The sequence below is a fragment of the Sus scrofa genome, unplaced genomic scaffold (genome assembly GCF_000003025.6).
Source record: "Sus scrofa isolate TJ Tabasco breed Duroc unplaced genomic scaffold, Sscrofa11.1 Contig781, whole genome shotgun sequence".
Taxonomy (NCBI): domain Eukaryota; kingdom Metazoa; phylum Chordata; class Mammalia; order Artiodactyla; family Suidae; genus Sus; species Sus scrofa.
Genome location: NW_018085309.1, coordinates 1 through 22,019, shown reverse-complemented (window position 1 = coordinate 22,019; position 22,019 = coordinate 1). Strand labels below are relative to the sequence as shown.

At 52.7% G+C, this 22,019-nt stretch overlaps 1 protein-coding gene across 3 annotated transcripts in view; it reads left to right on the top strand.

Annotated features, from left to right (window-relative positions):
• LOC110259088 (microtubule-associated protein 1B-like) overlaps positions 1 to 21,795 on the top strand; it is a 30,619-nt gene extending 8,824 nt beyond the window's left edge. The window contains exons 6-21 of one of the 3 annotated variants that reach the window (XM_021082408.1): positions 144 to 168; positions 3,215 to 3,265; positions 3,625 to 3,672; positions 5,236 to 5,456; positions 6,181 to 6,205; positions 9,252 to 9,302; positions 9,662 to 9,709; positions 11,271 to 11,491; positions 12,216 to 12,240; positions 15,285 to 15,335; positions 15,695 to 15,742; positions 17,306 to 17,526; positions 18,251 to 18,275; positions 19,484 to 19,599; positions 21,323 to 21,373; positions 21,733 to 21,795. In XM_021082408.1, the coding sequence (XP_020938067.1) occupies positions 144 to 168; positions 3,215 to 3,265; positions 3,625 to 3,672; positions 5,236 to 5,456; positions 6,181 to 6,205; positions 9,252 to 9,302; positions 9,662 to 9,709; positions 11,271 to 11,491; positions 12,216 to 12,240; positions 15,285 to 15,335; positions 15,695 to 15,742; positions 17,306 to 17,526; positions 18,251 to 18,275; positions 19,484 to 19,599; positions 21,323 to 21,343 (1,197 nt within the window). In that variant the 3' untranslated portion in view covers positions 21,344 to 21,373; positions 21,733 to 21,795. The other 2 variants (XM_021082407.1, XR_002341313.1) reach the window with 2 other exon arrangements.
• The last annotated feature ends 224 nt before the right edge of the window (positions 21,796 to 22,019 follow it).

The window sequence follows — 22,019 nt, the reverse complement described above, 5'->3', positions numbered from 1 at the left end:
TGTCTTTGCTGTCTTCTTTTGGGGAAACGGACTCAACTCTGCCTTCTGTCTGTGTGCCTGCGGTCCGCAACCACAGGAAGACCTGTGGCCACAGTGCAGAGGATGCTGTGACACTCACAGTGTTTTCTTTTCTCTCATCACAGGTGGACGGGATGGACGATGAAAGCCGTAAGTATTCTGGAACCCGGCTCTGCTGAGGAGAAGTCCAGGTGTTGAGGAAGGGCGGGGGGTGCTTTCCTGCCCCTTTGGTTGCAGAGACACCCTGATTCTGGGTTCCTCCTGGGAAAGGGGGTGAAGGATGGGGTGAAAGAGACTGACTTCCCACAAAAGGGCCATCCCAAGTCCTCGGGTCCCTGGAGGAAAGGAGGCTCTTTGTATGGTGGGGGTAGGTGTCCGGGAACATTGGGGGGTGTGCGTGTGAGGGCCTGTTGGTGTGATTGTGAACCAGTGTGAGTGGGTGTGTTTTGTGGGGAGTCACTTGTGCCTTAGCACCACATAGCTGTCCAGTTTCTCGTTGAACAGTCTCATGATGACCGCAGGCTAACTGTCCATTCCCTCATTCTCCCTGCACCCGCTGGGAGCAAGGTTTGGGGAAAAGGCTTTCCTTCCTCTGTTGGTCTTTCGTTTCCTCTTTTCTTCCCCCTCTGCTTGGTGCAGACTTTCATGCTGTTGTTTCAAACATGTGCCATGAACTCGAGCCTCTTGAGGTTGTAAGTGTCCCGAGGAGTGTTGTGAACGCTGTGCTCCCCCCGCACCTCCTGCCCACTCGGGGCAGCCACCCTTCCAGCCTCTGCTCAGGAGTGGTCTTTCAGACACCTCATGTGCATGACATCAGAGAGTCTTTGTCCTTCTGTGTCTGACTGGCTTCACTTGAAGTGATGTCCTCCAGCGAGTTCCTGTTGAGGCTCAGAGCTCATGAACCTGACCAGTACCTATGAGGACACGGGTTCGACCCTTGGCCTTGCTCAGTGGGTGAAGAATCCCGCATTGCGGTGAGCTGCGGCAGAGGTCCCAGACGCGGCTGGTATCCAGCTTGGCTGTGGCTGTGGTGTCGGCCGGTGGCCACAGCTCTGATTTGCCGCCTCGCCTGGGAATTTCCATCTGCTGCGGGGGCAGCCCTCAAGCCCAAAAGTGAATCAGTCAATAATGTCCTGGAGTTCTCTGTGCATTGCTGCAATGGGTAGGGTTTCCTTCTTCTGTGACAACGGAATACCTTGCTATGGTCTGTATCCACCCCGTTGTCTTTCTCAGTCTGTGTGCCCGTGGACACTGGGGCTCTGTTTCTGTTGGGCTCTTGTGTATGGCGCTGCCGTGATCCTGGGATGGCAGGTCTCTTTACCCGACACTGATGGATCTTCCTTTACATGTCCATGCAGCAGTGGGATTGCAGGGTCCTGCCGTGGTGTTTCCCGTCCTGGCTGGCCCCGTTGACATTCCCTGCTACAGTGTCCAGAAGTCCCAGGCAGTCACATCTTCCCAAACATCTGTTCAGGTTTGAAAACACTCCGTGTCCTACCAGGTGGGAGGTGATACCTCGTGGTGCCTTTGCTTTGCCTTTCCATTGTGATAGGCGACTTTGGGAAACATGCCCTCTGTGTGCTGCTCTCTGTGGTCTTCTTGGACGGTGGGTCTCTCCCAGGCTTCCACTCATCTACAACTGAGGCATTTGCCTTTTGATTCAATTGATTTGTAGTTGTTTCCCATATATTCCAAATATGAGCCCCTGTTTCAAATACAAGATTTACAAATATCCTCTTCTGTAGGTTGTCTTTCCATTCAGTGGATTGTTAGACACTGTCCTTTCTGTTTGTTTCTATTTTAATGGAGGTACAGTGTTGTTTCACTCTCTGCTGTGGAGCAACGTTCCCCAGTCGTGTGTGTCCATTAACGTATGTTCCTTTTTTGATATTATTGCCGTCTGAGATCAGGTCGATTACAGGAGATTGGATCTCGTTCTCCGTGTGCTGCAACAGGAGGACCTTGTTGTCTCTCCATTCTCAATGCCGTAGTTGGCATCAACTGCCCCCAAACTCCCAGTCCGTGCCCTTCACAACCACAAGTCTGTTCTCTGCATCCGTGGGTTCTGTGGACAGGTTCCTTTGTGCCGTGCTTTAGATTCCACCTCTAAGTGAGATCAGGTGGTATCCGTCTTTCTCTTTGTCACGTACTTCACTTTGCACGAGAATCTCCCGATCCATCCCTATTGTTTTGAGTGGCATTGGTTTCTTCTTCGATTTTCTGGCTGAGTCGTGAATTCCATCATCTATGTGGACCACATCGTCATGAGCCATTCATCTGTCTGTGGACATGAGGTGGCTTCCCTGTCTTGGCTGTTGTGAACAGTGCTGCCATAAACATAGAGGGGCATATGTCTTTTTCCTGGATACATTTGTCCTGATATTTCCCAGGGTGCTCGGCTTGCTAGGTCGCATGCCCTGCTGTGTTCAGTTTTCGCAGGACCCTCCATGGTGTCTTCCATAGTGGTTGTACCAGTGTACGTTCGCATCGGCAATGCTGGGGCGGGGGAGCCTTTTCTCCACCCGTATCTGCGACCGACACCAGAGCTCTCGGCAACGCTGGATCCTTAACCCCTCAGCGAGGCCAGGGATCAACCCCGCAAGCTCGTGGTTCCTAGTCGGATTCGTTTCCGCTGTGCCCTGACGGGAACTCCTGGGTGGTTTCTTTGCTGTTGTTGTTGTGGAGGTGTATGAGTTTTCTTTATATATGTTTTGGAGGTGAACCTCACGGGCAGTGGTCCCTTTCTCCTCAGTGCTTCTGTAGAGCTGCTGTCCACAGTGTGCCAGCCACTGGCCAGAAGGAGCCATTTCTGCTTAATTGAGTTCAGTCAGTAGTTAGGTCTGCCTCTTGCAGTGAACAGAATAAAGCAGCCTATGGTTCACTCCCAGGGGCCACCACACAAGTGTGTCCATGCAGCTGGAATTTCAGGTGTGTCACCCTGGAGCTGAGGCCTCCAGATGGACTCGTAGAAGGGAGATGTGTAAGGCTCCATCCCTCAGCAGCCCACGATCTCTGAAGGTTTGCCACTGTGGCCAATGTTTTATGGAAGCTTCTGAGGCCGTAGAGCAGAGGGAAGTTCTGAGCACACGGAGGACAAGCCAGGGTGGTGCTGTGTGGCCGCAAACAACCCTAAGTAGGGGATACGTGTGGGGGACAGGCTCTAACACCTTGATTCCTTATGTCTGTGTCTCTGCAGTATGTTTCATGGAGAGTCTGAGTGACAGCAACCATGATGAAAGTGATACAGGTAAGAACAGCTCTCAGGTAGGAGCCAATGGGAGAGGGATCCCGGGACACTTGGGTGACGCCTGCTGCTTGGAGTGTGGGGCAGGTGAGTCTGAAACTTAAAAACAGAAAGAAATTGATGTAAAGATGTTCACCGCCTACTTTAATAAGGAGAGGGAGCAGATATGAGATGCCTGAATGTTGGCATCTGTGCTCACCTTGTGTGGAAGGGTCTCAGTCCATGGAGCAGAGGGAAGGTCTGGGCACCTGGAGGAAAAACCAGGGTGATGCTCTGTACCCGTAGTCACCTCAGGGAAGCCGGAGAAACGGGAGGGCCACTCTTTCTAACTCCTTGATTCCCCTGATGGTGTGTTTCTACAGACTCAGTGGTGGAGAGCCTGAGCAGCCGCCAGGATGAGGAGGCTGCAGGTAGGGAAGAGCACGCAGCTGGGATCCAGTGGGAGAGGGTTCCTGGGAGCACCTGGGTTCCGCCTGCTGCCGGGAGAGGGAGGAAGTGGGGGATAGGACTTGGCGGGTGGGTGGGTGGGTGGCCTAATGAGTGGCACTCTGCTGTGGTGTTTTCCCCTGTGAAATGGATACCACGAAGAAGACTTGGGTCCCTGGTCTTTGTTGTGCTGTGTTTGTATTCCTCTCTCCTTTTCTTTGAGAGGGAGAATCGATTTTCCCTCCCAAAGCTGCTCCTTCCTGCTTTGGTCTCTGCCCGTTGTGCAAGTTTGCTTTGTGATTGGCACCGTGAGGGCCCAGTGCACAAGAGCTGTTGACTTGGTTTCCTTTATTGGCCTTGAGGGACCTGAAGTGGTGGCACCTGAAGTGGTGGCACCTTGACCCTGGAGACCAAGTTGGTCGAGTGAGTGTCAGGTGGTGGGTGAGAAGGCAGCTCTCTGGCTCTGCATGTTTGGGATTTCTGGCCTCCCTGTCCTATTGTGTCCTCACGGTGTGTCCTGAGGGAAGGGATGTTCGCAGAGTTGGATGAGTTAAAGGAGGCATACTTGGAGTTCCAGTGGTTAAGGAATCCAACTAGGAACCATGAGATTGCGGGTTCGATCGCTGGCCTCACTCAGTGAGTTAAGGATCCAGTAATGCCGTGAGCTGTGGTGTAGGTGGCAGATGCAGCTGGGATCCTGCCTTGCTGTGGCTCTGACATAAAATGGCAGCTACGGCTCCTATTAGACCCCTAGCCTGGGAACCTCCATATGGCATGTGTGTGGCCCTAAAAAGCAACAAGTATCAATAGAAAAAAAAAATAGAGAAATCAGGCAGCACAGAGAAGGAAATATCGTGCAACTCAACATATAGGCGGTAACCAGACTCGGCAGAGTGTCAGAGATGGAAAGTAGAAATGGCCAAGACCTGGCAGCAGGGCTGAAGGGGGAGTCATTCCTGAATGGGTGCAGAGGTCCTATGAGTTATGATGAGAAAAGTTGTTATGGACAGTGGTGCAAAGTACATAGCATTGGGAAGGCCTGCTCTCCCCGTGAGTTTCCTATTGCCAAAGTATTCCAAAGAGAAGCATTATGTATCTAAGAAAAGAAAAGAGGCGAAACATCCCAGAGGATGGCGTGTGAACACAGGAGCACCCTGTGGGAAGAGTAGGGAAGCTGAAATGATCTCCTGCCATTTCAGAAGATGGAGGAATGTGGCTGGAGAGGAAAATGGGCAGGAGGATTCACGAGACTCTGTCATGGCAGCAGAGCCTGCATGCTCGTGTTGGCCATTTCTCAGATGGAGAATATGCCACGGAGAGGTTCCCTTTAGCAAGAGAGGCAGAGGCTCCCTTTCTCAGGTCTTTCAAGGTGCTCTCTGCCGTCCTTCAAAACGTTTACCCGGGAGGATGGGCCAAGAGAAGCTCCATCCGTGCTTCATCCCACCCCCACCCCTTGACTCTCAGCCCATGTCCAGTCAGGTGAGGTGCCCAGAGTACCTCCCGAGCAGCACCACCGCCTTGCTGACAGTGACTGTGTGTCCCCCTAGCAACCCTCGATGATGTTGTGGAGGCCGGCGGGAGTGAGAAGACGGAGGAAGAGGCCCTGGCTGGGGCAAATGAGGAGGAGGTGGGGCCGGGAACTGAGAAGGTGCAGGAGGAGGCTGCCTGCATTGACGAGGCAGAGGAGGAGGCAGGCCCATCCCTTGAAAATGACGAGGAGTCCCCAGCCAGCGACCTGGTTGAGCAGGAAGACCAGCTTGCCCCCAAGGTAAGCTCACCTTTCTTGATCGGAGATTTAAAAAGGTGCCTCCTTTCTTCTTGGATGTGCCTACTTCAGAAAAGGAAATCTGAGCAAGTCCATTATAGAGGATATATGCACATTCCTCTGTGGAGGAATGTTGAGTCAAAGTTTGGTACCAACCAATAACTCCTTCCAAGGGGCATTGGCAAAAGGGACCACATCAGTTCCCAAGTGTACATAGGGAGCATTTGTCTTTGAAGAAGCCTGAATGTTTTGTTTTGTTGTCTTTTTGCCTTTTCTAGGGCCACTCCTGTGGCATATGGAGGTTCCCAGGCTCAGGGTCAAACCAGAGCTGTAGCCACCGGCCTGCGCCAGAGCCACAGCAACGCGGGATCCGAGCCACGTCTGCAACCTACACCTCAGCTCACGGCAATGCCGGATCCTTAACCCACTGAGCAAGGCCAGGGATCGAACCCGCAACCTCATGGTTCCTGGTCGGATTCGTTAACCACTGCGCCACGACGGGAACTCCAAAGAAGCCTGAATGTTTTTTAAATGAACGTGGACTTGGGAGGTCTTCCATGAAAAGCTGGTGCCTTTTCCACAGGTGTCTTTGCTGTCTTCTTTTGGGGAAACGGACTCAACTCTGCCTTCTGTCTGTGTGCCTGCGGTCCGCAACCACAGGAAGACCTGTGGCCACAGTGCAGAGGATGCTGTGACACTCACAGTGTTTTCTTTTCTCTCATCACAGGTGGACGGGATGGACGATGAAAGCCGTAAGTATTCTGGAACCCGGCTCTGCTGAGGAGAAGTCCAGGTGTTGAGGAAGGGCGGGGGGTGCTTTCCTGCCCCTTTGGTTGCAGAGACACCCTGATTCTGGGTTCCTCCTGGGAAAGGGGGTGAAGGATGGGGTGAAAGAGACTGACTTCCCACAAAAGGGCCATCCCAAGTCCTCGGGTCCCTGGAGGAAAGGAGGCTCTTTGTATGGTGGGGGTAGGTGTCCGGGAACATTGGGGGGTGTGCGTGTGAGGGCCTGTTGGTGTGATTGTGAACCAGTGTGAGTGGGTGTGTTTTGTGGGGAGTCACTTGTGCCTTAGCACCACATAGCTGTCCAGTTTCTCGTTGAACAGTCTCATGATGACCGCAGGCTAACTGTCCATTCCCTCATTCTCCCTGCACCCGCTGGGAGCAAGGTTTGGGGAAAAGGCTTTCCTTCCTCTGTTGGTCTTTCGTTTCCTCTTTTCTTCCCCCTCTGCTTGGTGCAGACTTTCATGCTGTTGTTTCAAACATGTGCCATGAACTCGAGCCTCTTGAGGTTGTAAGTGTCCCGAGGAGTGTTGTGAACGCTGTGCTCCCCCCGCACCTCCTGCCCACTCGGGGCAGCCACCCTTCCAGCCTCTGCTCAGGAGTGGTCTTTCAGACACCTCATGTGCATGACATCAGAGAGTCTTTGTCCTTCTGTGTCTGACTGGCTTCACTTGAAGTGATGTCCTCCAGCGAGTTCCTGTTGAGGCTCAGAGCTCATGAACCTGACCAGTACCTATGAGGACACGGGTTCGACCCTTGGCCTTGCTCAGTGGGTGAAGAATCCCGCATTGCGGTGAGCTGCGGCAGAGGTCCCAGACGCGGCTGGTATCCAGCTTGGCTGTGGCTGTGGTGTCGGCCGGTGGCCACAGCTCTGATTTGCCGCCTCGCCTGGGAATTTCCATCTGCTGCGGGGGCAGCCCTCAAGCCCAAAAGTGAATCAGTCAATAATGTCCTGGAGTTCTCTGTGCATTGCTGCAATGGGTAGGGTTTCCTTCTTCTGTGACAACGGAATACCTTGCTTGGTCTGTATCCACCCCGTTGTCTTTCTCAGTCTGTGTGCCCGTGGACACTGGGGCTCTGTTTCTGTTGGGCTCTTGTGTATGGCGCTGCCGTGATCCTGGGATGGCAGGTCTCTTTACCCGACACTGATGGATCTTCCTTTACATGTCCATGCAGCAGTGGGATTGCAGGGTCCTGCCGTGGTGTTTCCCGTCCTGGCTGGCCCCGTTGACATTCCCTGCTACAGTGTCCAGAAGTCCCAGGCAGTCACATCTTCCCAAACATCTGTTCAGGTTTGAAAACACTCCGTGTCCTACCAGGTGGGAGGTGATACCTCGTGGTGCCTTTGCTTTGCCTTTCCATTGTGATAGGCGACTTTGGGAAACATGCCCTCTGTGTGCTGCTCTCTGTGGTCTTCTTGGACGGTGGGTCTCTCCCAGGCTTCCACTCATCTACAACTGAGGCATTTGCCTTTTGATTCAATTGATTTGTAGTTGTTTCCCATATATTCCAAATATGAGCCCCTGTTTCAAATACAAGATTTACAAATATCCTCTTCTGTAGGTTGTCTTTCCATTCAGTGGATTGTTAGACACTGTCCTTTCTGTTTGTTTCTATTTTAATGGAGGTACAGTGTTGTTTCACTCTCTGCTGTGGAGCAACGTTCCCCAGTCGTGTGTGTCCATTAACGTATGTTCCTTTTTTGATATTATTGCCGTCTGAGATCAGGTCGATTACAGGAGATTGGATCTCGTTCTCCGTGTGCTGCAACAGGAGGACCTTGTTGTCTCTCCATTCTCAATGCCGTAGTTGGCATCAACTGCCCCCAAACTCCCAGTCCGTGCCCTTCACAACCACAAGTCTGTTCTCTGCATCCGTGGGTTCTGTGGACAGGTTCCTTTGTGCCGTGCTTTAGATTCCACCTCTAAGTGAGATCAGGTGGTATCCGTCTTTCTCTTTGTCACGTACTTCACTTTGCACGAGAATCTCCCGATCCATCCCTATTGTTTTGAGTGGCATTGGTTTCTTCTTCGATTTTCTGGCTGAGTCGTGAATTCCATCATCTATGTGGACCACATCGTCATGAGCCATTCATCTGTCTGTGGACATGAGGTGGCTTCCCTGTCTTGGCTGTTGTGAACAGTGCTGCCATAAACATAGAGGGGCATATGTCTTTTTCCTGGATACATTTGTCCTGATATTTCCCAGGGTGCTCGGCTTGCTAGGTCGCATGCCCTGCTGTGTTCAGTTTTCGCAGGACCCTCCATGGTGTCTTCCATAGTGGTTGTACCAGTGTACGTTCGCATCGGCAATGCTGGGGCGGGGGAGCCTTTTCTCCACCCGTATCTGCGACCGACACCAGAGCTCTCGGCAACGCTGGATCCTTAACCCCCTCAGCGAGGCCAGGGATCAACCCCGCAAGCTCGTGGTTCCTAGTCGGATTCGTTTCCGCTGTGCCCTGACGGGAACTCCTGGGTGGTTTCTTTGCTGTTGTTGTTGTGGAGGTGTATGAGTTTTCTTTATATATGTTTTGGAGGTGAACCTCACGGGCAGTGGTCCCTTTCTCCTCAGTGCTTCTGTAGAGCTGCTGTCCACAGTGTGCCAGCCACTGGCCAGAAGGAGCCATTTCTGCTTAATTGAGTTCAGTCAGTAGTTAGGTCTGCCTCTTGCAGTGAACAGAATAAAGCAGCCTATGGTTCACTCCCAGGGGCCACCACACAAGTGTGTCCATGCAGCTGGAATTTCAGGTGTGTCACCCTGGAGCTGAGGCCTCCAGATGGACTCGTAGAAGGGAGATGTGTAAGGCTCCATCCCTCAGCAGCCCACGATCTCTGAAGGTTTGCCACTGTGGCCAATGTTTTATGGAAGCTTCTGAGGCCGTAGAGCAGAGGGAAGTTCTGAGCACACGGAGGACAAGCCAGGGTGGTGCTGTGTGGCCGCAAACAACCCTAAGTAGGGGATACGTGTGGGGGACAGGCTCTAACACCTTGATTCCTTATGTCTGTGTCTCTGCAGTATGTTTCATGGAGAGTCTGAGTGACAGCAACCATGATGAAAGTGATACAGGTAAGAACAGCTCTCAGGTAGGAGCCAATGGGAGAGGGATCCCGGGACACTTGGGTGACGCCTGCTGCTTGGAGTGTGGGGCAGGTGAGTCTGAAACTTAAAAACAGAAAGAAATTGATGTAAAGATGTTCACCGCCTACTTTAATAAGGAGAGGGAGCAGATATGAGATGCCTGAATGTTGGCATCTGTGCTCACCTTGTGTGGAAGGGTCTCAGTCCATGGAGCAGAGGGAAGGTCTGGGCACCTGGAGGAAAAACCAGGGTGATGCTCTGTACCCGTAGTCACCTCAGGGAAGCCGGAGAAACGGGAGGGCCACTCTTTCTAACTCCTTGATTCCCCTGATGGTGTGTTTCTACAGACTCAGTGGTGGAGAGCCTGAGCAGCCGCCAGGATGAGGAGGCTGCAGGTAGGGAAGAGCACGCAGCTGGGATCCAGTGGGAGAGGGTTCCTGGGAGCACCTGGGTTCCGCCTGCTGCCGGGAGAGGGAGGAAGTGGGGGATAGGACTTGGCGGGTGGGTGGGTGGGTGGCCTAATGAGTGGCACTCTGCTGTGGTGTTTTCCCCTGTGAAATGGATACCACGAAGAAGACTTGGGTCCCTGGTCTTTGTTGTGCTGTGTTTGTATTCCTCTCTCCTTTTCTTTGAGAGGGAGAATCGATTTTCCCTCCCAAAGCTGCTCCTTCCTGCTTTGGTCTCTGCCCGTTGTGCAAGTTTGCTTTGTGATTGGCACCGTGAGGGCCCAGTGCACAAGAGCTGTTGACTTGGTTTCCTTTATTGGCCTTGAGGGACCTGAAGTGGTGGCACCTGAAGTGGTGGCACCTTGACCCTGGAGACCAAGTTGGTCGAGTGAGTGTCAGGTGGTGGGTGAGAAGGCAGCTCTCTGGCTCTGCATGTTTGGGATTTCTGGCCTCCCTGTCCTATTGTGTCCTCACGGTGTGTCCTGAGGGAAGGGATGTTCGCAGAGTTGGATGAGTTAAAGGAGGCATACTTGGAGTTCCAGTGGTTAAGGAATCCAACTAGGAACCATGAGATTGCGGGTTCGATCGCTGGCCTCACTCAGTGAGTTAAGGATCCAGTAATGCCGTGAGCTGTGGTGTAGGTGGCAGATGCAGCTGGGATCCTGCCTTGCTGTGGCTCTGACATAAAATGGCAGCTACGGCTCCTATTAGACCCCTAGCCTGGGAACCTCCATATGGCATGTGTGTGGCCCTAAAAGCAACAAGTATCAATAGAAAAAAAAATAGAGAAATCAGGCAGCACAGAGAAGGAAATATCGTGCAACTCAACATATAGGCGGTAACCAGACTCGGCAGAGTGTCAGAGATGGAAAGTAGAAATGGCCAAGACCTGGCAGCAGGGCTGAAGGGGGAGTCATTCCTGAATGGGTGCAGAGGTCCTATGAGTTATGATGAGAAAAGTTGTTATGGACAGTGGTGCAAAGTACATAGCATTGGGAAGGCCTGCTCTCCCCGTGAGTTTCCTATTGCCAAAGTATTCCAAAGAGAAGCATTATGTATCTAAGAAAAGAAAAGAGGCGAAACATCCCAGAGGATGGCGTGTGAACACAGGAGCACCCTGTGGGAAGAGTAGGGAAGCTGAAATGATCTCCTGCCATTTCAGAAGATGGAGGAATGTGGCTGGAGAGGAAAATGGGCAGGAGGATTCACGAGACTCTGTCATGGCAGCAGAGCCTGCATGCTCGTGTTGGCCATTTCTCAGATGGAGAATATGCCACGGAGAGGTTCCCTTTAGCAAGAGAGGCAGAGGCTCCCTTTCTCAGGTCTTTCAAGGTGCTCTCTGCCGTCCTTCAAAACGTTTACCCGGGAGGATGGGCCAAGAGAAGCTCCATCCGTGCTTCATCCCACCCCCACCCCTTGACTCTCAGCCCATGTCCAGTCAGGTGAGGTGCCCAGAGTACCTCCCGAGCAGCACCACCGCCTTGCTGACAGTGACTGTGTGTCCCCCTAGCAACCCTCGATGATGTTGTGGAGGCCGGCGGGAGTGAGAAGACGGAGGAAGAGGCCCTGGCTGGGGCAAATGAGGAGGAGGTGGGGCCGGGAACTGAGAAGGTGCAGGAGGAGGCTGCCTGCATTGACGAGGCAGAGGAGGAGGCAGGCCCATCCCTTGAAAATGACGAGGAGTCCCCAGCCAGCGACCTGGTTGAGCAGGAAGACCAGCTTGCCCCCAAGGTAAGCTCACCTTTCTTGATCGGAGATTTAAAAAGGTGCCTCCTTTCTTCTTGGATGTGCCTACTTCAGAAAAGGAAATCTGAGCAAGTCCATTATAGAGGATATATGCACATTCCTCTGTGGAGGAATGTTGAGTCAAAGTTTGGTACCAACCAATAACTCCTTCCAAGGGGCATTGGCAAAAGGGACCACATCAGTTCCCAAGTGTACATAGGGAGCATTTGTCTTTGAAGAAGCCTGAATGTTTTGTTTTGTTGTCTTTTTGCCTTTTCTAGGGCCACTCCTGTGGCATATGGAGGTTCCCAGGCTCAGGGTCAAACCAGAGCTGTAGCCACCGGCCTGCGCCAGAGCCACAGCAACGCGGGATCCGAGCCACGTCTGCAACCTACACCTCAGCTCACGGCAATGCCGGATCCTTAACCCACTGAGCAAGGCCAGGGATCGAACCCGCAACCTCATGGTTCCTGGTCGGATTCGTTAACCACTGCGCCACGACGGGAACTCCAAAGAAGCCTGAATGTTTTTTAAATGAACGTGGACTTGGGAGGTCTTCCATGAAAAGCTGGTGCCTTTTCCACAGGTGTCTTTGCTGTCTTCTTTTGGGGAAACAGACTCAACTCTGCCTTCTGTCTGTGTGCCTGCGGTCCGCAACCACAGGAAGACCTGTGGCCACAGTGCAGAGGATGCTGTGACACTCACAGTGTTTTCTTTTCTCTCATCACAGGTGGACGGGATGGACGATGAAAGCCGTAAGTATTCTGGAACCCGGCTCTGCTGAGGAGAAGTCCAGGTGTTGAGGAAGGGCGGGGGGTGCTTTCCTGCCCCTTTGGTTGCAGAGACACCCTGATTCTGGGTTCCTCCTGGGAAAGGGGGTGACGGATGGGGTGAAAGAGACTGACTTCCCACAAAAGGGCCATCCCAAGTCCTCGGGTCCCTGGAGGAAAGGAGGCTCTTTGTATGGTGGGGGTAGGTGTCCGGGAACATTGGGGGGTGTGCGTGTGAGGGCCTGTTGGTGTGATTGTGAACCAGTGTGAGTGGGTGTGTTTTGTGGGGAGTCACTTGTGCCTTAGCACCACATAGCTGTCCAGTTTCTCGTTGAACAGTCTCATGATGACCGCAGGCTAACTGTCCATTCCCTCATCTCCCTGCACCCGCTGGGAGCAAGGTTTGGGGAAAAGGCTTTCCTTCCTCTGTTGGTCTTTCGTTTCCTCTTTTCTTCCCCCTCTGCTTGGTGCAGACTTTCATGCTGTTGTTTCAAACATGTGCCATGAACTCGAGCCTCTTGAGGTTGTAAGTGTCCCGAGGAGTGTTGTGAACGCTGTGCTCCCCCCGCACCTCCTGCCCACTCGGGGCAGCCACCCTTCCAGCCTCTGCTCAGGAGTGGTCTTTCAGACACCTCATGTGCATGACATCAGAGAGTCTTTGTCCTTCTGTGTCTGACTGGCTTCACTTGAAGTGATGTCCTCCAGCGAGTTCCTGTTGAGGCTCAGAGCTCATGAACCTGACCAGTACCTATGAGGACACGGGTTCGACCCTTGGCCTTGCTCAGTGGGTGAAGAATCCCGCATTGCGGTGACTGCGGCAGAGGTCCCAGACGCGGCTGGTATCCAGCTTGGCTGTGGCTGTGGTGTCGGCCGGTGGCCACAGCTCTGATTTGCCGCCTCGCCTGGGAATTTCCATCTGCTGCGGGGGCAGCCCTCAAGCCCAAAAGTGAATCAGTCAATAATGTCCTGGAGTTCTCTGTGCATTGCTGCAATGGGTAGGGTTTCCTTCTTCTGTGACAACGGAATACCTTGCTATGGTCTGTATCCACCCCGTTGTCTTTCTCAGTCTGTGTGCCCGTGGACACTGGGGCTCTGTTTCTGTTGGGCTCTTGTGTATGGCGCTGCCGTGATCCTGGGATGGCAGGTCTCTTTACCCGACACTGATGGATCTTCCTTTACATGTCCATGCAGCAGTGGGATTGCAGGGTCCTGCCGTGGTGTTTCCCGTCCTGGCTGGCCCCGTTGACATTCCCTGCTACAGTGTCCAGAAGTCCCAGGCAGTCACATCTTCCCAAACATCTGTTCAGGTTTGAAAACACTCCGTGTCCTACCAGGTGGGAGGTGATACCTCGTGGTGCCTTTGCTTTGCCTTTCCATTGTGATAGGCGACTTTGGGAAACATGCCCTCTGTGTGCTGCTCTCTGTGGTCTTCTTGGACGGTGGGTCTCTCCCAGGCTTCCACTCATCTACAACTGAGGTATTTGCCTTTTGATTCAATTGATTTGTAGTTGTTCCCATATATTCCAAATATGAGCCCCTGTTTCAAATACAAGATTTACAAATATCCTCTTCTGTAGGTTGTCTTTCCATTCAGTGGATTGTTAGACACTGTCCTTTCTGTTTGTTTCTATTTTAATGGAGGTACAGTGTTGTTTCACTCTCTGCTGTGGAGCAACGTTCCCCAGTCGTGTGTGTCCATTAACGTATGTTCCTTTTTTGATATTATTGCCGTCTGAGATCAGGTCGATTACAGGAGATTGGATCTCGTTCTCCGTGTGCTGCAACAGGAGGACCTTGTTGTCTCTCCATTCTCAATGCCGTAGTTGGCATCAACTGCCCCCAAACTCCCAGTCCGTGCCCTTCACAACCACAAGTCTGTTCTCTGCATCCGTGGGTTCTGTGGACAGGTTCCTTTGTGCCGTGCTTTAGATTCCACCTCTCAGTGAGATCAGGTGGTATCCGTCTTTCTCTTTGTCACGTACTTCACTTTGCACGAGAATCTCCCGATCCATCCCTATTGTTTTGAGTGGCATTGGTTTCTTCTTCGATTTTCTGGCTGAGTCGTGAATTCCATCATCTATGTGGACCACATCGTCATGAGCCATTCATCTGTCTGTGGACATGAGGTGGCTTCCCTGTCTTGGCTGTTGTGAACAGTGCTGCCATAAACATAGAGGGGCATATGTCTTTTTCCTGGATACATTTGTCCTGATATTTCCCAGGGTGCTCGGCTTGCTAGGTCGCATGCCCTGCTGTGTTCAGTTTTCGCAGGACCCTCCATGGTGTCTTCCATAGTGGTTGTACCAGTGTACGTTCGCATCGGCAATGCTGGGGCGGGGGAGCCTTTTCTCCACCCGTATCTGCGACCGACACCAGAGCTCTCGGCAACGCTGGATCCTTAACCCCCTCAGCGAGGCCAGGGATCAACCCCGCAAGCTCGTGGTTCCTAGTCGGATTCGTTTCCGCTGTGCCCTGACGGGAACTCCTGGGTGGTTTCTTTGCTGTTGTTGTTGTGGAGGTGTATGAGTTTTCTTTATATATGTTTTGGAGGTGAACCTCACGGGCAGTGGTCCCTTTCTCCTCAGTGCTTCTGTAGAGCTGCTGTCCACAGTGTGCCAGCCACTGGCCAGAAGGAGCCATTTCTGCTTAATTGAGTTCAGTCAGTAGTTAGGTCTGCCTCTTGCAGTGAACAGAATAAAGCAGCCTATGGTTCACTCCCAGGGGCCACCACACAAGTGTGTCCATGCAGCTGGAATTTCAGGTGTGTCACCCTGGAGCTGAGGCCTCCAGATGGACTCGTAGAAGGGAGATGTGTAAGGCTCCATCCCTCAGCAGCCCACGATCTCTGAAGGTTTGCCACTGTGGCCAATGTTTTATGGAAGCTTCTGAGGCCGTAGAGCAGAGGGAAGTTCTGAGCACACGGAGGACAAGCCAGGGTGGTGCTGTGTGGCCGCAAACAACCCTAAGTAGGGGATACGTGTGGGGGACAGGCTCTAACACCTTGATTCCTTATGTCTGTGTCTCTGCAGTATGTTTCATGGAGAGTCTGAGTGACAGCAACCATGATGAAAGTGATACAGGTAAGAACAGCTCTCAGGTAGGAGCCAATGGGAGAGGGATCCCGGGACACTTGGGTGACGCCTGCTGCTTGGAGTGTGGGGCAGGTGAGTCTGAAACTTAAAAACAGAAAGAAATTGATGTAAAGATGTTCACCGCCTACTTTAATAAGGAGAGGGAGCAGATATGAGATGCCTGAATGTTGGCATCTGTGCTCACCTTGTGTGGAAGGGTCTCAGTCCATGGAGCAGAGGGAAGGTCTGGGCACCTGGAGGAAAAACCAGGGTGATGCTCTGTACCCGTAGTCACCTCAGGGAAGCCGGAGAAACGGGAGGGCCACTCTTTCTAACTCCTTGATTCCCCTGATGGTGTGTTTCTACAGACTCAGTGGTGGAGAGCCTGAGCAGCCGCCAGGATGAGGAGGCTGCAGGTAGGGAAGAGCACGCAGCTGGGATCCAGTGGGAGAGGGTTCCTGGGAGCACCTGGGTTCCGCCTGCTGCCGGGAGAGGGAGGAAGTGGGGGATAGGACTTGGCGGGTGGGTGGGTGGGTGGCCTAATGAGTGGCACTCTGCTGTGGTGTTTTCCCCTGTGAAATGGATACCACGAAGAAGACTTGGGTCCCTGGTCTTTGTTGTGCTGTGTTTGTATTCCTCTCTCCTTTTCTTTGAGAGGGAGAATCGATTTTCCCTCCCAAAGCTGCTCCTTCCTGCTTTGGTCTCTGCCCGTTGTGCAAGTTTGCTTTGTGATTGGCACCGTGAGGGCCCAGTGCACAAGAGCTGTTGACTTGGTTTCCTTTATTGGCCTTGAGGGACCTGAAGTGGTGGCACCTGAAGTGGTGGCACCTTGACCCTGGAGACCAAGTTGGTCGAGTGAGTGTCAGGTGGTGGGTGAGAAGGCAGCTCTCTGGCTCTGCATGTTTGGGATTTCTGGCCTCCCTGTCCTATTGTGTCCTCACGGTGTGTCCTGAGGGAAGGGATGTTCGCAGAGTTGGATGAGTTAAAGGAGGCATACTTGGAGTTCCAGTGGTTAAGGAATCCAACTAGGAACCATGAGATTGCGGGTTCGATCGCTGGCCTCACTCAGTGAGTTAAGGATCCAGTAATGCCGTGAGCTGTGGTGTAGGTGGCAGATGCAGCTGGGATCCTGCCTTGCTGTGGCTCTGACATAAAATGGCAGCTACGGCTCCTATTAGACCCCTAGCCTGGGAACCTCCATATGCCATGCGTGTGGTCCTAAGAAGCAACAAGTATCAATAGAAAAAAAAAATAGAGAAATCAGGCAGCACAGAGAAGGAAATATCGTGCAACTCAACATATAGGCGGTAACCAGACTCGGCAGAGTGTCAGAGATGGAAAGTAGAAATGGCCAAGACCTGGCAGCAGGGCTGAAGGGGGAGTCATTCCTGAATGGGTGCAGAGGTCCTATGAGTTATGATGAGAAAAGTTGTTATGGACAGTGGTGCAAAGTACATAGCATTGGGAAGGCCTGCTCTCCCCGTGAGTTTCCTATTGCCAAAGTATTCCAAAGAGAAGCATTATGTATCTAAGAAAAGAAAAGAGGCGAAACATCCCAGAGGATGGCGTGTGAACACAGGAGCACCCTGTGGGAAGAGTAGGGAAGCTGAAATGATCTCCTGCCATTTCAGAAGATGGAGGAATGTGGCTGGAGAGGAAAATGGGCAGGAGGATTCACGAGACTCTGTCATGGCAGCAGAGCCTGCATGCTCGTGTTGGCCATTTCTCAGATGGAGAATATGCCACGGAGAGGTTCCCTTTAGCAAGAGAGGCAGAGGCTCCCTTTCTCAGGTCTTTCAAGGTGCTCTCTGCCGTCCTTCAAAACGTTTACCCGGGAGGATGGGCCAAGAGAAGCTCCATCCGTGCTTCATCCCACCCCCACCCCTTGACTCTCAGCCCATGTCCAGTCAGGTGAGGTGCCCAGAGTACCTCCCGAGCAGCACCACCGCCTTGCTGACAGTGACTGTGTGTCCCCCTAGCAACCCTCGATGATGTTGTGGAGGCCGGCGGGAGTGAGAAGACGGAGGAAGAGGCCCTGGCTGGGGCAAATGAGGAGGAGGTGGGGCCGGGAACTGAGAAGGTGCAGGAGGAGGCTGCCTGCATTGACGAGGCAGAGGAGGAGGCAGGCCCATCCCTTGAAAATGACGAGGAGTCCCCAGCCAGCGACCTGGTTGAGCAGGAAGACCAGCTTGCCCCCAAGGTAAGCTCACCTTTCTTGATCGGAGATTTAAAAAGGTGCCTCCTTTCTTCTTGGATGTGCCTACTTCAGAAAAGGAAATCTGAGCAAGTCCATTATAGAGGATATATGCACATTCCTCTGTGGAGGAATGTTGAGTCAAAGTTTGGTACCAACCAATAACTCCTTCCAAGGGGCATTGGCAAAAGGGACCACATCAGTTCCCAAGTGTACATAGGGAGCATTTGTCTTTGAAGAAGCCTGAATGTTTTGTTTTGTTGTCTTTTTGCCTTTTCTAGGGCCACTCCTGTGGCATATGGAGGTTCCCAGGCTCAGGGTCAAACCAGAGCTGTAGCCACCGGCCTGCGCCAGAGCCACAGCAACGCGGGATCCGAGCCACGTCTGCAACCTACACCTCAGCTCACGGCAATGCCGGATCCTTAACCCACTGAGCAAGGCCAGGGATCGAACCCGCAACCTCATGGTTCCTGGTCGGATTCGTTAACCACTGCGCCACGACGGGAACTCCAAAGAAGCCTGAATGTTTTTTAAATGAACGTGGACTTGGGAGGTCTTCCATGAAAAGCTGGTGCCTTTTCCACAGGTGTCTTTGCTGTCTTCTTTTGGGGAAACGGACTCAACTCTGCCTTCTGTCTGTGTGCCTGCGGTCCGCAACCACAGGAAGACCTGTGGCCACAGTGCAGAGGATGCTGTGACACTCACAGTGTTTTCTTTTCTCTCATCACAGGTGGACGGGATGGACGATGAAAGCCGTAAGTATTCTGGAACCCGGCTCTGCTGAGGAGAAGTCCAGGTGTTGAGGAAGGGCGGGGGGTGCTTTCCTGCCCCTTTGGTTGCAGAGACACCCTGATTCTGGGTTCCTCCTGGGAAAGGGGGTGACGGATGGGGTGAAAGAGACTGACTTCCCACAAAAGGGCCATCCCAAGTCCTCGGGTCCCTGGAGGAAAGGAGGCTCTTTGTATGGTGGGGGTAGGTGTCCGGGAACATTGGGGGGTGTGCGTGTGAGGGCCTGTTGGTGTGATTGTGAACCAGTGTGAGTGGGTGTGTTTTGTGGGGAGTCACTTGTGCCTTAGCACCACATAGCTGTCCAGTTTCTCGTTGAACAGTCTCATGATGACCGCAGGCTAACTGTCCATTCCCTCATTCTCCCTGCACCCGCTGGGAGCAAGGTTTGGGGAAAAGGCTTTCCTTCCTCTGTTGGTCTTTCGTTTCCTCTTTTCTTCCCCCTCTGCTTGGTGCAGACTTTCATGCTGTTGTTTCAAACATGTGCCATGAACTCGAGCCTCTTGAGGTTGTAAGTGTCCCGAGGAGTGTTGTGAACGCTGTGCTCCCCCCGCACCTCCTGCCCACTCGGGGCAGCCACCCTTCCAGCCTCTGCTCAGGAGTGGTCTTTCAGACACCTCATGTGCATGACATCAGAGAGTCTTTGTCCTTCTGTGTCTGACTGGCTTCACTTGAAGTGATGTCCTCCAGCGAGTTCCTGTTGAGGCTCAGAGCTCATGAACCTGACCAGTACCTATGAGGACACGGGTTCGACCCTTGGCCTTGCTCAGTGGGTGAAGAATCCCGCATTGCGGTGAGCTGCGGCAGAGGTCCCAGACGCGGCTGGTATCCAGCTTGGCTGTGGCTGTGGTGTCGGCCGGTGGCCACAGCTCTGATTTGCCGCCTCGCCTGGGAATTTCCATCTGCTGCGGGGGCAGCCCTCAAGCCCAAAAGTGAATCAGTCAATAATGTCCTGGAGTTCTCTGTGCATTGCTGCAATGGGTAGGGTTTCCTTCTTCTGTGACAACGGAATACCTTGCTGTGGTCTGTATCCACCCCGTTGTCTTTCTCAGTCTGTGTGCCCGTGGACACTGGGGCTCTGTTTCTGTTGGGCTCTTGTGTATGGCGCTGCCGTGATCCTGGGATGGCAGGTCTCTTTACCCGACACTGATGGATCTTCCTTTACATGTCCATGCAGCAGTGGGATTGCAGGGTCCTGCCGTGGTGTTTCCCGTCCTGGCTGGCCCCGTTGACATTCCCTGCTACAGTGTCCAGAAGTCCCAGGCAGTCACATCTTCCCAAACATCTGTTCAGGTTTGAAAACACTCCGTGTCCTACCAGGTGGGAGGTGATACCTCGTGGTGCCTTTGCTTTGCCTTTCCATTGTGATAGGCGACTTTGGGAAACATGCCCTCTGTGTGCTGCTCTCTGTGGTCTTCTTGGACGGTGGGTCTCTCCCAGGCTTCCACTCATCTACAACTGAGGCATTTGCCTTTTGATTCAATTGATTTGTAGTTGTTTCCCATATATTCCAAATATGAGCCCCTGTTTCAAATACAAGATTTACAAATATCCTCTTCTGTAGGTTGTCTTTCCATTCAGTGGATTGTTAGACACTGTCCTTTCTGTTTGTTTCTATTTTAATGGAGGTACAGTGTTGTTTCACTCTCTGCTGTGGAGCAACGTTCCCCAGTCGTGTGTGTCCATTAACGTATGTTCCTTTTTTGATATTATTGCCGTCTGAGATCAGGTCGATTACAGGAGATTGGATCTCGTTCTCCGTGTGCTGCAACAGGAGGACCTTGTTGTCTCTCCATTCTCAATGCCGTAGTTGGCATCAACTGCCCCCAAACTCCCAGTCCGTGCCCTTCACAACCACAAGTCTGTTCTCTGCATCCGTGGGTTCTGTGGACAGGTTCCTTTGTGCCGTGCTTTAGATTCCACCTCTCAGTGAGATCAGGTGGTATCCGTCTTTCTCTTTGTCACGTACTTCACTTTGCACGAGAATCTCCCGATCCATCCCTATTGTTTTGAGTGGCATTGGTTTCTTCTTCGATTTTCTGGCTGAGTCGTGAATTCCATCATCTATGTGGACCACATCGTCATGAGCCATTCATCTGTCTGTGGACATGAGGTGGCTTCCCTGTCTTGGCTGTTGTGAACAGTGCTGCCATAAACATAGAGGGGCATATGTCTTTTTCCTGGATACATTTGTCCTGATATTTCCCAGGGTGCTCGGCTTGCTAGGTCGCATGCCCTGCTGTGTTCAGTTTTCGCAGGACCCTCCATGGTGTCTTCCATAGTGGTTGTACCAGTGTACGTTCGCATCGGCAATGCTGGGGCGGGGGAGCCTTTTCTCCACCCGTATCTGCGACCGACACCAGAGCTCTCGGCAACGCTGGATCCTTAACCCCCTCAGCGAGGCCAGGGATCAACCCCGCAAGCTCGTGGTTCCTAGTCGGATTCGTTTCCGCTGTGCCCTGACGGGAACTCCTGGGTGGTTTCTTTGCTGTTGTTGTTGTGGAGGTGTATGAGTTTTCTTTATATATGTTTTGGAGGTGAACCTCACGGGCAGTGGTCCCTTTCTCCTCAGTGCTTCTGTAGAGCTGCTGTCCACAGTGTGCCAGCCACTGGCCAGAAGGAGCCATTTCTGCTTAATTGAGTTCAGTCAGTAGTTAGGTCTGCCTCTTGCAGTGAACAGAATAAAGCAGCCTATGGTTCACTCCCAGGGGCCACCACACAAGTGTGTCCATGCAGCTGGAATTTCAGGTGTGTCACCCTGGAGCTGAGGCCTCCAGATGGACTCGTAGAAGGGAGATGTGTAAGGCTCCATCCCTCAGCAGCCCACGATCTCTGAAGGTTTGCCACTGTGGCCAATGTTTTATGGAAGCTTCTGAGGCCGTAGAGCAGAGGGAAGTTCTGAGCACACGGAGGACAAGCCAGGGTGGTGCTGTGTGGCCGCAAACAACCCTAAGTAGGGGATACGTGTGGGGGACAGGCTCTAACACCTTGATTCCTTATGTCTGTGTCTCTGCAGTATGTTTCATGGAGAGTCTGAGTGACAGCAACCATGATGAAAGTGATACAGGTAAGAACAGCTCTCAGGTAGGAGCCAATGGGAGAGGGATCCCGGGACACTTGGGTGACGCCTGCTGCTTGGAGTGTGGGGCAGGTGAGTCTGAAACTTAAAAACAGAAAGAAATTGATGTAAAGATGTTCACCGCCTACTTTAATAAGGAGAGGGAGCAGATATGAGATGCCTGAATGTTGGCATCTGTGCTCACCTTGTGTGGAAGGGTCTCAGTCCATGGAGCAGAGGGAAGGTCTGGGCACCTGGAGGAAAAACCAGGGTGATGCTCTGTACCCGTAGTCACCTCAGGGAAGCCGGAGAAACGGGAGGGCCACTCTTTCTAACTCCTTGATTCCCCTGATGGTGTGTTTCTACAGACTCAGTGGTGGAGAGCCTGAGCAGCCGCCAGGATGAGGAGGCTGCAGGTAGGGAAGAGCACGCAGCTGGGATCCAGTGGGAGAGGGTTCCTGGGAGCACCTGGGTTCCGCCTGCTGCCGGGAGAGGGAGGAAGTGGGGGATAGGACTTGGCGGGTGGGTGGGTGGGTGGCCTAATGAGTGGCACTCTGCTGTGGTGTTTTCCCCTGTGAAATGGATACCACGAAGAAGACTTGGGTCCCTGGTCTTTGTTGTGCTGTGTTTGTATTCCTCTCTCCTTTTCTTTTGG